Here is an 18,194-nt window from a genome sequence, read left to right on the forward strand (position 1 = left end):
CCATATACGACGAGTATGGGTTGTTAATAATAATAATAATAATAATAATAATAATAATCATTTATTTGCAAGAATTATTGTTCTTTACAATATTCAACTAATGATGAGTGAGTTCATTAATTTAATACTATCATCCTAAGTGAGTATAAGCTAAGGCCTGCCCCTATAGCGGGCCGGCTAAAATAGGCTGATAATGATGATAGGTTTCAAAAAGTTCTTTGCGTTTTACCAAAGATGGTCATGGGGCGGGTCCTCTCATCCTCGGACAGGAAGGTGGAGACCACACACGTGTAGTTGCCGGTCAGCTCCGTGCCCGGGGACAGCACGCGGAGGGCTCGGTGCTGAGTGTACGGATTCTGAGACACTTTGTATGACAGGTCCAACTGAAAATATTGGATACAAGCAGGCATTACTTTGCGGAACTTCATCATGATTATATAATGATTTATTTCTATTCATATTCTTGACGTTGATGAGAGATGAGATGTTGACTCTACAACGTTGTAGAGTCAACATCTCCTGAGGATGCTCCGATTTCGGAGTAAAACGTACGTAGAGTATTTTGTCGGACCTGGGTGACGTTGTCGCATGGGTTCGTCGGCTTTTCGCGGAGGATAGTCCGATTTTGGGGGATGATAGGGTAGTTGATCAATAAATTTAATACAAACAATATTAATTTCGCAAAGTACATGGAACAAGGGCCCGAAATATATCGATATCATTTAGTAAAAGTTGTTTTTTTCTAATAGATTATTTAGCTTTATTATAAAAAAGTTAAAAACAAGCTTTTTTTAAAAAAAAATAACGCTTAACTACTAAACGAAATCAATTGAAATTTGGCACGATTCGAGTTAAAACTACGAAAAAGGTCATAACTTCATATAGTTGCAAAAATAAAATTTAAAAATTATGGCAAATATGTAAAAAAAAATCAAGGTTTTACCTTGTTCTTCAAAAGTCCCAAAGCTTGAGGCTTTTGGGGAGGTATCCACTGGTACACAGGCTGCGACCGGTCCATGTAGAACCATTTCACCACCAGCCCTGTGACGTTGTTGGTCACGAAGTCGCAGTCCAGAGTTATAGCGTCTTTTGTGCCGTACTGGAATACTTCTGGCACTCTAATGTTCATTATACGCACTGACTGGACACCTGGAATAAAAAAAAAAGAAATTATGTATTGTTCGTCGTATGTATGTTTTATGAGAGGACCATGGACTCACTGTGTTGTTGCCGGGTTGTGTGGCAGAAAGAAAAACTCCGAACAGTAGCGCTATTCTGTAAGGATGTTTTGTATACAGCTCGTGCGGATAAACCTGACATCTGGCTCCAATGATGTTTGTATGTATATTTGTATAATATACAAATATACATACTATGGTTGTGTTTGGTGGTTTGTGTTTGGTCGAGTAATAACTAGCACTTGCGAGTTTCGAATTCACCTCTATTTATCTCTTTTTATAGTATTATGATAGACTGAGAGAGATAAAAAGGTGAACTCGAAACTTACACTAGCGAGTAATGAAAGCATCGTTACAGAATAACGCTACACAGTTCTTGACTTGTGACCGACGGGTGTAGGGTTAAGGAGAGGTACCCTTCTAGAGCAGCTTTGGATACCCATTGTATTACATACAAACTTGTAGCAGTTCTAGTGAGAGCAAGGTTTTAAATCAGGTTATATTCGAAGAGAGATTTTACTGGTAGGCCCACTTCTATGACATATAAACTAACCACATAGTTATTGATAATAATGACTTAATTTTCCTAATCATAAAAATTCATTCATTCAAGTACCAATCGAAATTCCCAATCGTAACTAAATACAAGAATAGTTTCTGTCTCTGTTTTTGTTTTCATAATATTTTATAATTTCAAACTTAACATGTAAAACGCGATACGATTAAGCCACGGGGAATTTGCCGAAATATTATCTGGACTTTTAGTAATTTCACTTGTTAAGGGAGATCTATTTAGATTATGAACTGAACCGAATATTCGTAATATCCAACGAATTTGCCAAAGAAAATTGACGTTACACAAAGTAAACAAATGTTAAAATTCAGATTATTTCCCTGTAGATTATTCTAGTTAACCCTAGCCGCTGGGCCACAACGCATAGCGAATTCGCTTCTAGCGAAATTAAAATAAATACAAAACTACTTAAAATTACGACTCTAGGTATGCTATAATTACCTATGTAGAACAATTTAAGACGTTGTAATTAAACAAAACAAACATTTATTATACCGCTTAGTTATTAATTGTACTCGTAGAAAATGTTTATCTGGCAGGGATTACTTTTTTATGAATATGTCTAAAATATGACCAAACGATTCGCCGAGTTTTGGTTTTATTTTATTATAAAGCCAAAAATTGGCGAAAATTTTGTGGTAAGAGGAAGTTAACACGAGACATGGACGTCGACCCCTTTATCTGAGAAGCTATTTAAACTTCGATGTTCATTAGCGATATGACTGCTTCATTAAAATTACATTTGTACCTTAAAAACCAAAACGTTCAGCTGACCAATAAAAGAATATGGGGGTTTTTGTTAATTAAATGCATGTTTTTCTTATGGTTAGCAATTCTTTTGGATTCATGGTATTTTTAACAACCTCCGTGGCGCAGTGGTATGCGAGGTGGGTTTACAAGACGGAGATCCTGGGTTCGAACTCTGGCTAAGCGGATTGAGGTTTTCTTAATTGGTCTAGATCTGACTGGTAGGAAACTTCGGCCGTGGCTAGTTGCCATCCCACCTGCAAAGACGTACCGCCAAGCGATTTAGTGTTTCGGTATGATGTCGTTTAGGAACCGGAAGGGATTTTCATCCTCCTCCTAACAAGTTAGCCCGCTTCCATCTTAGATTGCATCATCACTTACCATCAGGTGAGATTGTAGTCAAGAGCTAACTTGTAGGGAATTAAAAAAAAAAGTCATAGTCTTCATATAATATTTCAATGATATTGAAGCGAATGAAAGCCTCAAGCTGTGTGAAAGTTTCGTGGCCCGAGAATAAACCGCAGAATAATTACTTCGCTTATTTAACTTGGAGCCAAATTACTCGTGACGCCGTGTAATTCTCGGTGGATCAAAAATTGAGAGGAAAAAAGAAATAGGGAGAAATAGAAAATGGGAGAGAAGAAATTATACAACCAAGCGACAAGTCAACAGTCCGATAGATTATTTCTCCTTCGGGATATTTGCCCTCTGCGACGGTCGATTTTGATAAATGTCGATTTTAAATTAAGAACCTGCGATAGTAAGAATGACACAGACGTATAATAAGCACTTAGAAAAAAAGAAGAAAAGAAAGAATATAAGTTTATTCACTTTTTAGTGTCACAAACAGTACATCCTATCTTAGATATTATATGTCTGTCTGTGTCACCAAACAGAAAGGGTTTACAGCTCAGCATTAAAAGCGATTAATAATTTTGCTATTTATTTATATATTTTAATTTTTATTGAAATTGTGTCATTTCTTTTTATTTTTTCATTATTTTCTTTTCTTTGTATAAAAGCACTTTATTAGATAGTTTAATTTGAAAATCATTTTTAATCAAATCATTTATTTCAAGTAGGCTCAGTTTACAAGCACTTTTGACACGTCAGTTGACTATTTGTAAAGATTCTACCACCGGTTCGGAAGGCAGGTTCTGCTGAGAAGATACCGGCAAGAAACTCAACAGTTGCTCTTTTGAAAAAGTCATACAGTATTTATCAGCCCCATCTACATTTTGTATAATTACTTGTGGATAGAGATGTGTATGTGAACTATTTGTTTTTAGATTTACTTTAAGTTTTGTAAGTTATATTATTGTACACAACTGTTTTCGATCCCAAATCCGAAGGCCGAAGCCTCTCACCGGCCAGACCTGGACCAGCCGGAGATCGAACTCAGGACCTCCGTCTTGTAAATTCACCACGCATACGGTGGATTTACAAACCGGATAAATACCTCTTTTTTGAAGTGAGTTACAAAATGAAAGTGCGTGGGATCAGCCTCTAAGGTAGTCTCACATCGGAAGTATATCAACCAAGTTAAACACCGTGACATTGTATGATGTATAACTACTTACATCTATACTAATATTATAAAGAGGAAAACTTTGTTTGTATGTTTGTTTGTTAGTTTGCTTTGTAATGAATAGGCTCTAAAACTACTAGACCGATATTAAAAAATCTTTCACCATACGAAAGCTACATTATCCACAAGTAGCATAGGCTAAATTTTATTTTGGAAAAAAAATAGGGTTCCGTAAGATATTTCGGTTTTTTGGACACAAGGTGTAAAAAATCAACCACAAAAATTACTTATTTTGCGTACGCTGTAAGGTAGGAGTGGAGTAAAGGTTAGGGTGGGGGTAGGTAGGGGTAGGGTAGGGGTAGGTAGGGGTAGGGTAAGGGTAGGATAGGGGTAGTTGAAAGTTTACATCGAGTTTCACGCGGACGAAGTCGCGGGCGTCCGCTAGTTATATTTATATAAACAAGAATCATGCTCGTATATTTTGATATCAACTGAAGGAAATCTACTGCTGGACCGAAAGAAGGATTGGCTAATTTAAAGACTTCTAAAATAGCTAGTAAGTACTTCGTGTTGTCAATCAATATGGCTAAAAGTGGAAATATTGTTCTTTAATAAACTTCTCATCAGAAAAATCGAAATCGAAGTTTCGGTCCTAATTAAACAAAAAAAAGTTTACATTCCATGAAGAAAATCACATGATTGTGTAGCTGGCAGTTTGGCCTTGACTGTGGTAAGCGAAAATTTTAAAATCGAATTTAGAATTGAATTTGTTTATCCTATAAATAAAATGATACACTATTTTGAGACAAATGCGTGTTTGTACGAAACCTATGAAAATTTAATTTAATTTAAGAACTTTAACATTAGAATTTGAAAACCTCATATTATTCACTATTAAAAACATTTTACATATATATAATTTTTCATGATAACCCTTAGAAAACAACCTGCAAGGTATTTAAATTTTTTGATAATAATAATTGTTTATTAGACAGAGATAATTCCGATTTTTTTACTATTGGTGTATGTTGGTATCTCCTTCTCTTATCACGTAGTAAGTTGTTAACGCACCCTAGGCACAGTAAAGATATTACAACCAGTATAGTAACTCGGCCGTATTTTTGAAATAAATACCTACAGCCGCGCGGTACGTAAACATGTGATAGGGCTGCCCGCCTGCAGCATTTTAATTACATTTACTAACTTTGTGTTTCCACTTAGTTTTGTGATTGTAAATAAACATTTTTTATATAAACAAATAAAATACTTTGTAAATTGTAGTAAAATGGGAAGTGATAAATAAAAATGCGTGTTTTTTGATTGGTTGATTTAATTAAGGCTGATACTACGTCAATGATCTCGAAGGATTGGTCGTATTCTTAAACATATTTATTTCCGTGATCTAGGTATTACCTCCACACTACGTGAACAAATAAAAAAGTCGTCGTCATCACTAGACCCCTTATGCAGTCACAACCCCTATAGGTGGAAAGTTCTCATCAATACAAATTAAACAAGCCCAACAAAAAATAACTGCTCTAAATCGTTGACGAGTTCCATAGTTCATGTTTCGGCACCATCATCAGACCGACTCCTTATACCTTCATGAAATTGTAGTGATTTAAAATAGCTAATGAAACAATGAACAAACGCACTAATTGTCCCTACGATACGATAGTTCCCCTAGATTTCTCTAGGATGCCATTATCAGATCCTGACATGAAAAAAATGGGACTAACCTGAAAGAATACTCATCCAAACAAAAAAGAAACGGTTTACAAATGACGGAAATATCGCTGTAAATACGATACGATCCTTTTTGGAAGTCGGTTAAAATTCTTGTCACCAATGCCAAGCTGAGCAAAAGTTTTATGAGCTTGCACATTAAAGCGCATAAAATCCGCCATTTTGATTATTAAGAACTAAGTTACCCAGTGACACTCGGCCTCTGGATGAGTCTAATGACATATCATTTATCAGTATGTGTGCTTGGCAAATTTGTTCGTAACACTCCCGAAGGTCGGCGCGGTCCGGGAGGGGGGTAACCATGCCCAGCGCGTCCGACTTCACACCCGCGCAGTCCTTTCTACCCGTCGCCCGCATACAACAACAAGTCATAACATTCAAACACATACTCCTCCTTTGGGCTTCGCCGCAGTCGGGTAACAAAACACAAATGCTCCGAGCACAGTCACACAAAACATTGTACAAGCAGTCGAGGTTTTAACACAAGCTTATCGTACCTACTGTATCGTGATTCATGAACCGCGTATAACTACCTATTTCAATCGTGTCAATCACTTTCCTTTACTCTATTCACTTTATTTACTAATCCAGATACCTACCTTTATTCTGGAGATAAAAGGAAACACCTTATCCATTAAAAAATACAAGATTATGTACCTACCTACTAATAAGTAAATTTATTTTAAAGTCTAACCTTTCAGAGTTTCCAGGTAACTTAAAAAAAGTTATCTCTGGATGGGATAATTTTGAATTCATGCATCCAAAAACGGCACAGTATTTCCTACTGGTCATAATTTAAAAAATCTAATACTATTAATACACTTTACTCTGTTAATACACCGTGCGTTCGTTCGTCACTGCGGCACAGTCGCGACTGTCTTCACCCTACGATCACCCCATGTTCGAGGTGCGTAGGTATAGCTCGCGTTTCGACCTCTAGTATGAAGTCCAACTACTGGTTGTAATATCTTTACTGTGCCCTAGGGCTACTGTAGTCACCATTATTTAAACAAAACTTTTATCGATGATTTCGAATTTCAGCTTTCTGGACTGCAACATTAAGCAACTGTTACACATGCTCATTTCAAGCACGAAAGCATGCTACTATTGAGCAGTTGCTACTTATTAGCTTGTTTATCGCTACATTGCTAATAATAAGCATGCATCAACAATCGTGCGATTTATGAGCATGCTATTTACTGCGCGGGTGGAAGTGGGCGTGCTTTTAGCGCGTCTGAACAGGTTTGCTTATTGAGTATTCTAGTCGATCAGCATTGCTATTCTGTATTCTCTTCACCTTCATCTCTCCCTATCTAACACGATACTATAGACAGAGAGCGATAGATACAAATTAGCATGTGTAATTAGAAAGAGCATGCTTATTCAGGAGCATACTTAAAAATAGCATGCTTATTGCTAGCAAATGTAAACTGATGATAAACATGCTCGTATAAAGCATACTTTTACGTTTTAGCATGCTATTTTAGAGCATGTGTAACAGTATCGTGGCGTCAACAATCGTGCGATTTATGAGCATGCTATTTACTGCGCGGGTGGAAGTGGGCGTGCTTTTAGCGCGTCTGAACAGGTTTGCTTATTGAGTATTCTAGTCGATCAGCATTGCTATTCTGTATTCTCTTCACCTTCATCTCTCCCTATCTAACACGATACTATAGACAGAGAGCGATAGATACAAATTAGCATGTGTAATTAGAAAGAGCATGCTTATTCAGGAGCATACTTAAAAATAGCATGCTTATTGCTAGCAAATGTAAACTGATGATAAACATGCTCGTATAAAGCATACTTTTACGTTTTAGCATGCTATTTTAGAGCATGTGTAACAGTATCGTGGCGATAATTAATCACTTAGTCCACCAGTATGTAAGTAAGTACAGGTAAATAGATAAAAAATCAATTCAATGTAAAAATCAAATGAAACGCCGAGCAATCCGCTGAAGCAAACGCTCTCAATCATACGCACCTGTCTATTTAAATCGGATGATATAACCTTCCCCATTTTTCCGCGCAATAATCTGACAGCGGGTTGAAGGCAGCGGTGCTCTGTTGGGCACATTAGGCGCTCATAAATGTAGGAAAATATTATCTCACACACTATTTTAATAGTTCTATACTGAATACTGGATTGTAAATTTTTCTATCCATACCTCAGACGGTTTCTACGTGACATCGTACCAGAACTTTGGTTCTCTTTTTTTTTTGGATATGGTGGTATCTAGACATGGCCGATACATGCCTATTTTACTGCTATTTTCTAAATTAATTGACTGACTGAGCCAATTTAGAAAATATAAAATCCTAAGCTGACACGAGCTGGAATCCAGGACTTTTCTGTTGATAACGACATCATTACTAACTGCGCCAGAGGTCATCATAGAGCAAAAAATAAATGTCTTATTCTTAGACGAATAACCTATAGACCCGCAACACCTAACAAATTTTAACTCCAACCGTAAGCCATTTCTGTGGCTATAAGAGCTAAGCTTAATGTTACCTTTGCCAACAAGGACACGATGCGTCAAGGGCTCCCATTTCGGGGCACATAAAACGGCTTAAGAATCCTGCGACTACCTATGTGATAAGCAAAAATCTATGACCAAATTATACCCTACATTCAATGTTTAGAGCCGTAGTACCTACTTTTATAAAATATGTAGGTAGTAAATGTTTTAAGCAAAAATATGATTTTCCACCAGCCCCGATCGCGATCACAAGCCGTGACCGGGGGTGTTCAGTGGACGGTGCAATACTCCAAGACATGAGCGCACAATAGCACGGTTTGCATACGGGAATCGCTTTGTTTTGTATAACGGGTAAAAGGTTTTTATATGCTGCATTTCTGGATTTTTTGCTTTGTGACGGGTTCATGTTCGTTTCTAAATACAATGAAAAGGCTTGAATTAGATGCAGAGGAAATATTTATTTCTTTATCTATTCTTACTCTATAAGTAGGTTTATCAAAATAAAGCCAGCATCTATTATATATTTTCTAAAGTTAAATAGTAACTAATATATAGGTACATAAATGAATAATTATTATGTATGTTCGTTTGATTTGTTTCTATTGCTATCAATGGCATTAAACTATAAAATTCAAATTATTAACCATTCATCATAAAAATAGTATTATCATTAATCAACCCATATTTGACTTACTGTTGAGCACGAGTCTCCTCTCAGAATGAGAGAAGTATTTAGACAGACGGACAGATCCTATAGGGCTCTAAAATTAATATACTCATTATAAAAGACATTATTAAAAGAGTATACAGAAAAACTTTAGCAGACTACTATTTTGGAGGTAGTTTTAAAAAAAAACAATATAATCTGACACCCCGCACGCGTCTGTATTGAATAAAAAAAACTTAATTTACAAAAAAAAATACCAGACAACCATCAAAAGGGCGCTACGCTTTGTAGTTTTAAAGAGGCAGCAAAAACAAAATTAATATGTGCCTTACGGTTAAGAAAAAAGCATTTTTTGTCTCTCTCATGCATAGTTAAAGATGGTAAAGTGTGACAGAGATATGTTAGGTTCTTAAATCGTGATGTGGAACGACGCGTGCGCGTTCCACTCGGCTGGTGCCGTGTGCAATGTGTGATGGCACCATATTGTTACACTGCAGCTGTTTGTATGACCTCTATGGTGCAGTGGTGAATTTTTTGAGGGACCTAACACGTCTTTTGAGCCGTGATAGCCCAGTGGATTTGACCTCTGCCTCCGATTCCGGAGGGTTTGAATCCGGTACGGGGCATGCGCCTCCAACGCTTCAGTTGTGTGCATTGTAAGAAATTAAATATCAGGTGTCTCAAACGGTGAAGGAAAAACGTTCTAGGAGGTGAAACCTGCATACCAGAGCATTTTCTTAATTCTCTGCGTGTGTGAAGTCTGCCAATCCGCATTGGGCGTGGTGGACTATTGGCCTAACCCCTCTCATTCTGAGAGAAGACCTTTTCAGGATCTTTTTAGGACCAATCTTGTCCGGGTAAACCCTACCGCTACGCTTATTGCTATCGCTAGCAACATGTATCTGATCTGAAAAGTATGCCTTGAATTATGTACCCAAGTAAGCCTTGGGTACATAATTCAAGGCCTTAAACCTGTAAGGATTGGCCTGTTTGGACTTCCAAGCACCACAGCCTTGAGCGGCATACAATGACTCTCTGTGACTCGCTTGATGTCCTCAGTCCATCAAGTGTGGGGTCGACCAACACTGCGCTTTTCGGTGCGAGGTCATCATTCCAGCACTTTATTAACCAATGTCTAGCCATTTTGAACTGCTAAGCTTTGCAAGTCGTTGAGCTATGTCAGTGATTGATTCTTCTCCGGATCTGATCATTCCTGATTCAAACTCACATATACTCCGAGATTTGCTCGCTCCATTACCGTTGAATGGTAAGCCTATTTATGAGGTCAATAGTTAGCGACAATGTTGCTAACAATAAAATATAAGCTATATTTAAAAATACATAGCTTCTTCATAGTAGACGTGAGTACACAACTTCATTTAGTACATTCCATACAAATAATTCGCGCGAACACGGTAAATCCAAAGACGTATTATGTTCAAAAAACGGCTCGTGCCAACGCTCATCCTGTTCATTATAAGAACTTTGTGTGGGTGCATCAGACCGTGAACGCATGCCTTAAGCAGAGTACACACTAGCGTAGCATATTTTTAAAGATATAAATACCTCTTTAAAACTCCTCCTCGAGTAATCCCTTTCTACAGTCTCGTTGATGTATAGTATATATATGATAGCCCTGGGTCGGTATTTTAAATCTTCTATTTTTAAAAAAATTTTTTATTTTTTTAAAAATAGAAGTTTACTTCTATTTTTAAAAAAATATATAATTTTTTTTTAAATATTTTACATAATTATATAGAATTGGTGGTTTTCACTTTCACTGGTGTTCAAAATAACCTTACAATAACAATTTGTTTTATTGATATTAATTTCACGCGTACAATTACCACGAGTATCATAAGTTATTTAACATCGTAATGGAATATATTGTTTAAATCACAGATATAAGAAAAGCGTTAGCTTTTAGCGATCTCTGTTCTGTGGTTTGAATAGAATGACGATTTATATCGTCATACTGTTTACGTTACGTTACAGAATCAAATCCGATGTGTACGTAGCTTTAGAAAGGTTTCTTTTACATAACGTCACTTTGTAAATTTTGACAGTCTTGCAGTAACGAGCGTGCTTAAACTCGAACGTCATTAGAGCACTGGTGTGGACGCAGCCTTAGCGCGGGCTCGCGTTACATGACTAGGAGACTAGAACAAAGGGATATCTTACCGCGGCATTAAGATGTGCATTTTCAGAGTTCTTTGTTTTTTGCGTGACTTAGAGCTAGCTTAAAGAGGGGCTAAAGTTTACCCTTTTTCTGTTTTTCAGAAAATAAAAAAAATGTTATTAGTGTAACCATTGTGTTATTTCGATTTTTGGTATATAACACCAAATTGTGATGTTATGTACCAAATTAAAAATCCATTCGGTACATAACATCAAAATTTGGTACATAACAGGTTTATTTTGTAATTTTGTGAGTATTAGAAGGATAGTTAAGTTAGATAGTACAAAAATCATGAAAAATTTAAAAGTTAATGTAATCTGTTTTTAAACAAGCTGATTTTTATGTTAGTGATTAACTTTCAATTAAAGTCTAAACACCGACAAATTGTCAAAAGAGGACTTCCGTAATAAAACGCATTTAATTAATGAAATCCCCATTTTAAATGGATCAATAGTGTTTGAATAAAACACGCATTAGATTATATTATGAGTAGAAACACGAGTACCTACCTCCTCTACTACAGACTATAAAATGACTATTATTTGTACTCAATCTATTTTCAAACTAGAAACCAATTGCCAAAAGCTTATCAAAATTTTTGTAAAGAATAAGACGATTTGTAGCATTTTTTGAAAGTCGCTTGGGAAAGAACACTACTTTCGTAAAGAGCAATTTCCGAGTTACAGGCAAGTATTTAAAATGGCATAAATATTCAGCGGGACCGGTCACCGTCGAGAGGGAAACTTTCGCGTCACTTCAAAAATTCAGCAACACTGACGTTGGGACTGACTTTTTGAGATGGAGTCACTTTCTTCAGTTTCTTGCAACTTTAATTTTAGCTTTCTTTTAAAATTCCATAATACTTTCGTCTTTGTTCGGGGACATCCCCTATTTGTTTTGTAAAGTTTTCTTTTGAAACTATCTACTTTTTTAACAGACGTTAAATATGGTCACAATTTTGACATGGTTTTTACGTGATTATTAATGGCATGTAGAAGTATAAAACCTTATAGAAAATGAGATGAAGAGCTCAGATCCACCAAGCAGCTCAAACTAACAAACAAACTCTTCAGCTTTATAATATTAGTATAGATAACTTCAACATGTAGACAATTCCACTTATAGGAACCGGACTGCATAACAATTTTTTTTAACAAAAAAAAAACTTTATGTTTTTATAGAAAGTAATACAAATAATTCCGACTATCCACGTAAAACACGCCTTCATCTATCCTTGCATTTTAAAATACGTAGTCGTAGTGGTAAGACTGTCGATATCGACTAGATATTGCAACTGGCACTGCGCACTTTATTAGTAAGCTACTTCATGATATTTATCAATGAATAAGTTTAGCTAGGTCATAATATAAGAATGAGATTTATGGGACACAATTTAAGATCTATTTACAAAATAAATATTTTTTTCACTACTCTTGCTCAAAAACACTGTCATATTACCACTCCACAGCGGGGCTAAACAAGCATATTAGCCTCTAGGGGCTAAAGTAATTTTGTTTTTTTAACTCTTGTCTGTTACGAGTACTAGCCAAGTACTAGCCTACTATAAAACGGAGGAGGTTTTATTCGAAAATAGAATCATTATAGGTAAGGCCCTGATTGTTTTGAAAAATAAATAAATAACTTTAAATTGGAATGAAATGCAGCGTTCTTGTCTGTGGAATGCGTTTATTTTTTTATTTAATTTTTATTGAGTTGCGAATAGAGCGAGATTTAAAGACATGGGACATCCTTTAAGGTGTACCTTTGCCTTTTTCTCATGTGAAAAAAATAAAATTAAAAAGCGAGAATTTAAAAAACAATTGGCGTGAATAATACACACTTGATTTTTTTCCGAAATTCATTGTAAATTTGTGACCGTAACTTACATATTTTTCAACAATAATTGTTATTTTTGTCTTCGTCTAGTGAGAATGGTGATCCTAATTTGGAGATGGATGAAATTTTCAATCTGTTACCATCAAAGTCGAGACGCATTCACTTAAATACTTACCTACGATACCTACGAAAAATTTAATAAGTGAAAAAAAACAACAACGAATGGATTCACTTACGAAAGGAGTTTTTTAAACTATTATCTCCCACGTTTACCTCATATATTCATTATTCATCTTCAAAGTAGTCGGAAATTATGTTACCGGGTAAAAGCATCTCCCTTAATATCCAAAATTGTAGACTTTGTACATTTAATTTTCAATTAAAATAAATCATTGAATATTGTACTAAACTATTTTATTTTCTCGCAATCGTAGTGAAAAGCAGAGTGTAACACGTGGGGCTAAACCCATTATAAACTCGGTTTCTATTTAGGCGGCCCTCGCCTTCGTCTCGGGCCCTAAAAATACCTCGTATATAATGGGTCTTTTTAACCCCTTGTATAACAATCTACTATTACTCAAAAATATTAATTTTAGAATACAATTCCTTAGACATTTTTAATTAATTTTCCTTAAATAATATAATTAGAGTTATGGGAAATACTCCCGAGCACCCTGTATATTTTTAACCGACTTCCAAAAAGGAGGAGGTTCTACGTTCGGCTGTATGTATGTTTTTTTTTTTTTTTTTTTTATGTATGTCCAGCGATAATTCCGTCAATTATGGACCGATTTTAAAAATTCTTTTTTTGTTTTGAAGGGTTTACTTCCAGGGTGGTCCCATTTTTTTCATGTCAGGATCTGATGATGGCATCCTGGAGAAATTGAGAAGAACTTTCAAAAGTTGTAGAGACGACTAGTGCGTTTGTTAGTGTTTCCATAAGGTATTTTAAACCACTACAACTTTATGAAGGTTTAGAGTTGGTCTGATGATGGAGCCGAAACACAGACGATGGAACTCGTCAACGATTTACAGCAGTCACCTTTTGTTTGGGCTTGATTAATTTGTATTGATGAGTACTTTCCACCTATATGGGTTGTGACTGTATTAAGGGTCTGGTGATGAAGACGAGGGACAGTGAAGAGAACTCCTCGACGGTTCACAGTAGCTACCTCGTGTTCGGACTTGATAAATTTGTATTGATGAGAACTTTCCACCTAGATGGACTGTGAATATATTAAGGGTCTGGTGATGAAGACGAGGGACAGTGAATAGAACTTCTCGACGGTTCACAGTAGCTACCTTGTGTTTGGACTTGATAAATTTGTGTTGATGAGAACTTTCCACCTAGATGGATTGTGACTGTACACACGCAGTAGGTATGCTAACACTAAAAATAAAAAAATAAAAATTTTAATAAAAAAAATTCAACCGACTTCCAAGTCAAAAAATTACTTTAACTAAAAAGCAAAAAATAACATCCTACCTATGTGCTACCTTCTGATCAGTTTGAAGGCGGTGCCAAGCTAGTGTCGTGTTTTAATTAAAGCTGTTTCTGAAAGAACCACAGAATTTTTGTAGTTAAAACGTGTTTAATTAAAACATCAGTGGCTTGGCACCGCCTTCAAACTGATCAGAAGGTAGCACATAGGTAGGATGTTATTTTTTGCTTTTTAGTTAAAGTTATTTTTTGACTTGGAAGTCGGTTGAATTTTTTTTATTAAATTTTTTATGATATTTTATAATTACACGCGAACGATGCGATGCGTTAATTACACTCGTAGAAAAAGCGTTAAAGTTTTTTGTAATTTACAAAATATTTACAGATTCCCACTGTGATAAATTATTTCCGTTGCGCTCAATATATTCGTAATATGAATTCTTTCATTACGAATTCCCTGAAGAGCAAATGAATTCATATTTAAAATGTTATTGAAAATATTTCGTTTTTGATTTTAAAATTAAATATCTCAGAATATTTGCAACAAATCCATTTATCAAACTGTAACGGGTATATTTAATTAGAAAAAAATTCAAGCGAATTGTTGTAATGTTATTATTTCATTTGTTTTGTGACTGCATTGTCTGGTAGTGGTTAAAGTGGGTTGACTTGGAAAGGGTGTTGGAAGGAAAGGGTGGGTTACTATCCAATTTACACTTATGCCTGATTATATTTTTTTTGAGATATTTATATTCAATCCCTTATTTCTTATTGCAATATTCCTATATAGGAAAAGAAGTTAAGGCGTAAGTAACTACGCTAGAAGTTTACCTTCGAAATTCCTTTTAAAATATTCGTAATCACGAAACGGAATCATAACTTACAGTGCAATATTTGTATGTCTAGTAATATTTTTTGAATTTGGTACTTTTATGGCTCCTTATTATGGAGTAAGTCAGAGGAATTACTATCGCCATAGTTTATCTGCCTAACAGCATTTTCTGCAACGCCAACACATGATACGTATATACCATTTCATATGCGGCTATGTTTAAGTGCAGTGCATTTTGAAACATGTTCGTGATGTGCTTTGTAAGCCGTTACTTTACTATGGAAGTAGGTTTTTCAAATATGGATTTGCTGCTGCTTGAACCATGAACTATTACGATAAAAAATTAATTTGTTCGCATAACTCTTATGTAGGATAGATGGAAAAAATGACAAAATTCTCAAGACATATTCCGTTTTGGACACAGATTTAGGTGACAATGATTTATCATTTGCGGAGGAATTACGCGCACTCGGCTCAGCGGTGAGACGCGGCTGGAATTTGGAATTCAATTATTTTGCCGCTTTTAAGTCTGCTCCACGGGCTTTGGGGTAATTTCCCGCTAATATACGTATTAAGACGTTCTTTTTTTTTTAAATACTAAATGTTACTAATATCTCTATACTAGTAGAGTAGGTATCTGCGTGATCGAATCAGAAATGAGGAGATCCGCAGAAGAACCAAAGTCACTGACATAGCTCAACGAGTTGCGATGCTGAAGTGGCAATGGGCGGGGCACATAGTTCCAATAGCCGATGGACGTTGGGGTCCCAAACTGCTGGAATGGCGACCCTGCACTAGAAAGCGCAGTGTTGGTCGACCCCCACCAGGTGGACTGACGACATCAAGCGACTCGCAGGGATTCGCTGGATGCAGGTGGCTCAGTATCGTGATGTTTGGAAGTCCCTACAAAAGGCTTATGTCCTGCAGTGGACATCCGTCGGCTGATATGATGATGATGATGATGATGATGATGATGATGATGTGTATACAGCGACAACGTTTATACGCGTGTAAAACCAAGAGCTATAAAATAGGTAGTTGTAGTAAGCTTGAAATATTTTTTTACAGCAAGATTATTAACTATTAGAACCTTATTTAGGTAATTTATTTTCAATGTGTGCATCGCTATCTATGTTAAAAGCGAAATTCTTTTAGAACAACGGTTAATTAAGTTATCTCTCTGCTTTTATTTCTGTGAAGCTGATTATAAAACAAGAATCAACAGGCCGGACGTTGCCAGGGAAGCTTTAAAAATGCAAAGGCTTTATTGAACAAGTTACTCGCAAATGAATTAATAATTTTGCTATGATAAAAAAGAACCTTCCTTAATTTAATATTTTTACTTCTAAATTGCTTTTAAAAAACGTATATTTAATGCATATTTTAGAAGCAACTCAGAAGTAAAAATACAATTTCATTTAAACCAAAATTATAAATGAAAAAAGTTAAGTAATAAATAAATAATTATTTTTAAAATAAGTTCCGGTACGATGCCGTGTGCCGTGTAGAAACCGAAAGGGGTGTGGATTTCAATCTCACCATCAGGTGAGATTGTAGTCAAGGGCTAACTTGTAAACAATAAAAAAAAAAGCAGGCCTTAATGACAACAGGCACAACAACTTAGCGGAACGCTATCTTGCGTCGCGGTACGTCTTCACAGGAATGGTGCTAATTTACTAAGGCTATGTACTATAAGACCAAACAGACCAAACAATAAAAAACCTTTAAAATGACTTTATTTTAAGTAGACTAGTGGTTCTACGTCTACCACAGAAAGGCAGGAACTGCTAAGGAGAGCCAGCAACAAATTAAAAAAATGCTCTTTTAAAATTCTAACAATATTTATTATCACTCATTAAGCCGGCCGGTACCAGTAGTAGAGTCTCTACTAACAATTAAAACCGTATCAAAACTGTTTGTGAAATGAATGATTTTTTTGATTTTACGTTTTATGTTTATTATTACGGAACTTACTCTCTAGAAGTGCAGCTAGTTCTGTATTAGAACGAGTATCCAAAGCTGCTTTAATAGGATCTTACCAAATTTGGATAGGTAGGGAGAACAACACGAGCAGAGAAGGGGAGTGTTGATCGATCGTCAAGGAATTCCTTAACCCTACATCCAGTAGTCACAAGTCCTGGACTTTGCTTGGTGTTTTTCTCTCTACCACGCGATGGACCCGGCACCCGCACGGTGAATCCATGGAATGCTAAGATATTCGTCTCCCTTTGTACTACGGTTGTTTGTCGTGCTAATCCAAACAAGATCAAGTTTCAATTTTCTGTAATATAACTTGAACTTTACAAACTAAAGAAGATCGAAGACAGCCAGCACCTGGGAGCTCCCTACAATCGGTGCGAAACAAGTGCGGAGTCCGGATCCACTATTTCGTGCATACCAATTAGTTTGACTATTCAAGTATCGTTTGTGAATATTAATTAGTTATATTCATAACTGTAACTTCATAGTGTAATGAATATTATTGAGTAAAAGCAGCCGTCACTGTGCGGAATTTGTTATGCGGAGTTTATTATAAGTAAAAAGATAAATCTGCTATTATAGATATTATTTTATAGTACAGTAAAAGCTCATTATTCGCGGGGGATACGTTCTCTAAATGTTTCGAGAATACAGAAACCGTGAATATGGAATGGTATTTTATATGGGATTATAAGGGATACGTTCTTGAGTAACAAAATAAATAACAAATATATAAAGAAAAAACAATTAATTGAAGTTATTGATTAACTATTATCTTCAGTCTTAGACAATGGTTTGAAGAAATTTGAATTTTTTTCTTGCTTGTCATTTTTTAAAAGCTTTTCTATTCAGAGTGATTTTAAGCAGTGGCATTCTTGAACCATCCGTTTGCAATTTCGGCAATAGGTATTTACAAGTTAAAGTTTAAATTTGCAGATTTTACGTCAGTTTCGTCAATCAGATCCGCGAATAACGAAATATTTAGCCGCGAATAATAGAAATT

General features: G+C 35.7%; 1 protein-coding gene across 1 annotated transcript in view; it reads right to left on the reverse strand.

The window, feature by feature from the left end:
* LOC112055971 (uncharacterized) overlaps window positions 1-18,194 on the reverse strand; it is a 50,102-nt gene that overhangs the window by 25,305 nt on the left and 6,603 nt on the right. Inside the window, exons 2-3 of the mRNA XM_052882020.1 lie at window positions 944-1,149; window positions 230-383 (exon numbers count right to left, since the gene is read on the reverse strand). Of these exons, the coding sequence (XP_052737980.1) occupies window positions 230-383; window positions 944-1,149 (360 nt within the window). The remainder of the gene's footprint in view (window positions 1-229; window positions 384-943; window positions 1,150-18,194) is intronic.

This window comes from Bicyclus anynana, chromosome 6 (assembly GCF_947172395.1).
Source record: "Bicyclus anynana chromosome 6, ilBicAnyn1.1, whole genome shotgun sequence".
Lineage (NCBI taxonomy): Eukaryota > Metazoa > Arthropoda > Insecta > Lepidoptera > Nymphalidae > Bicyclus > Bicyclus anynana.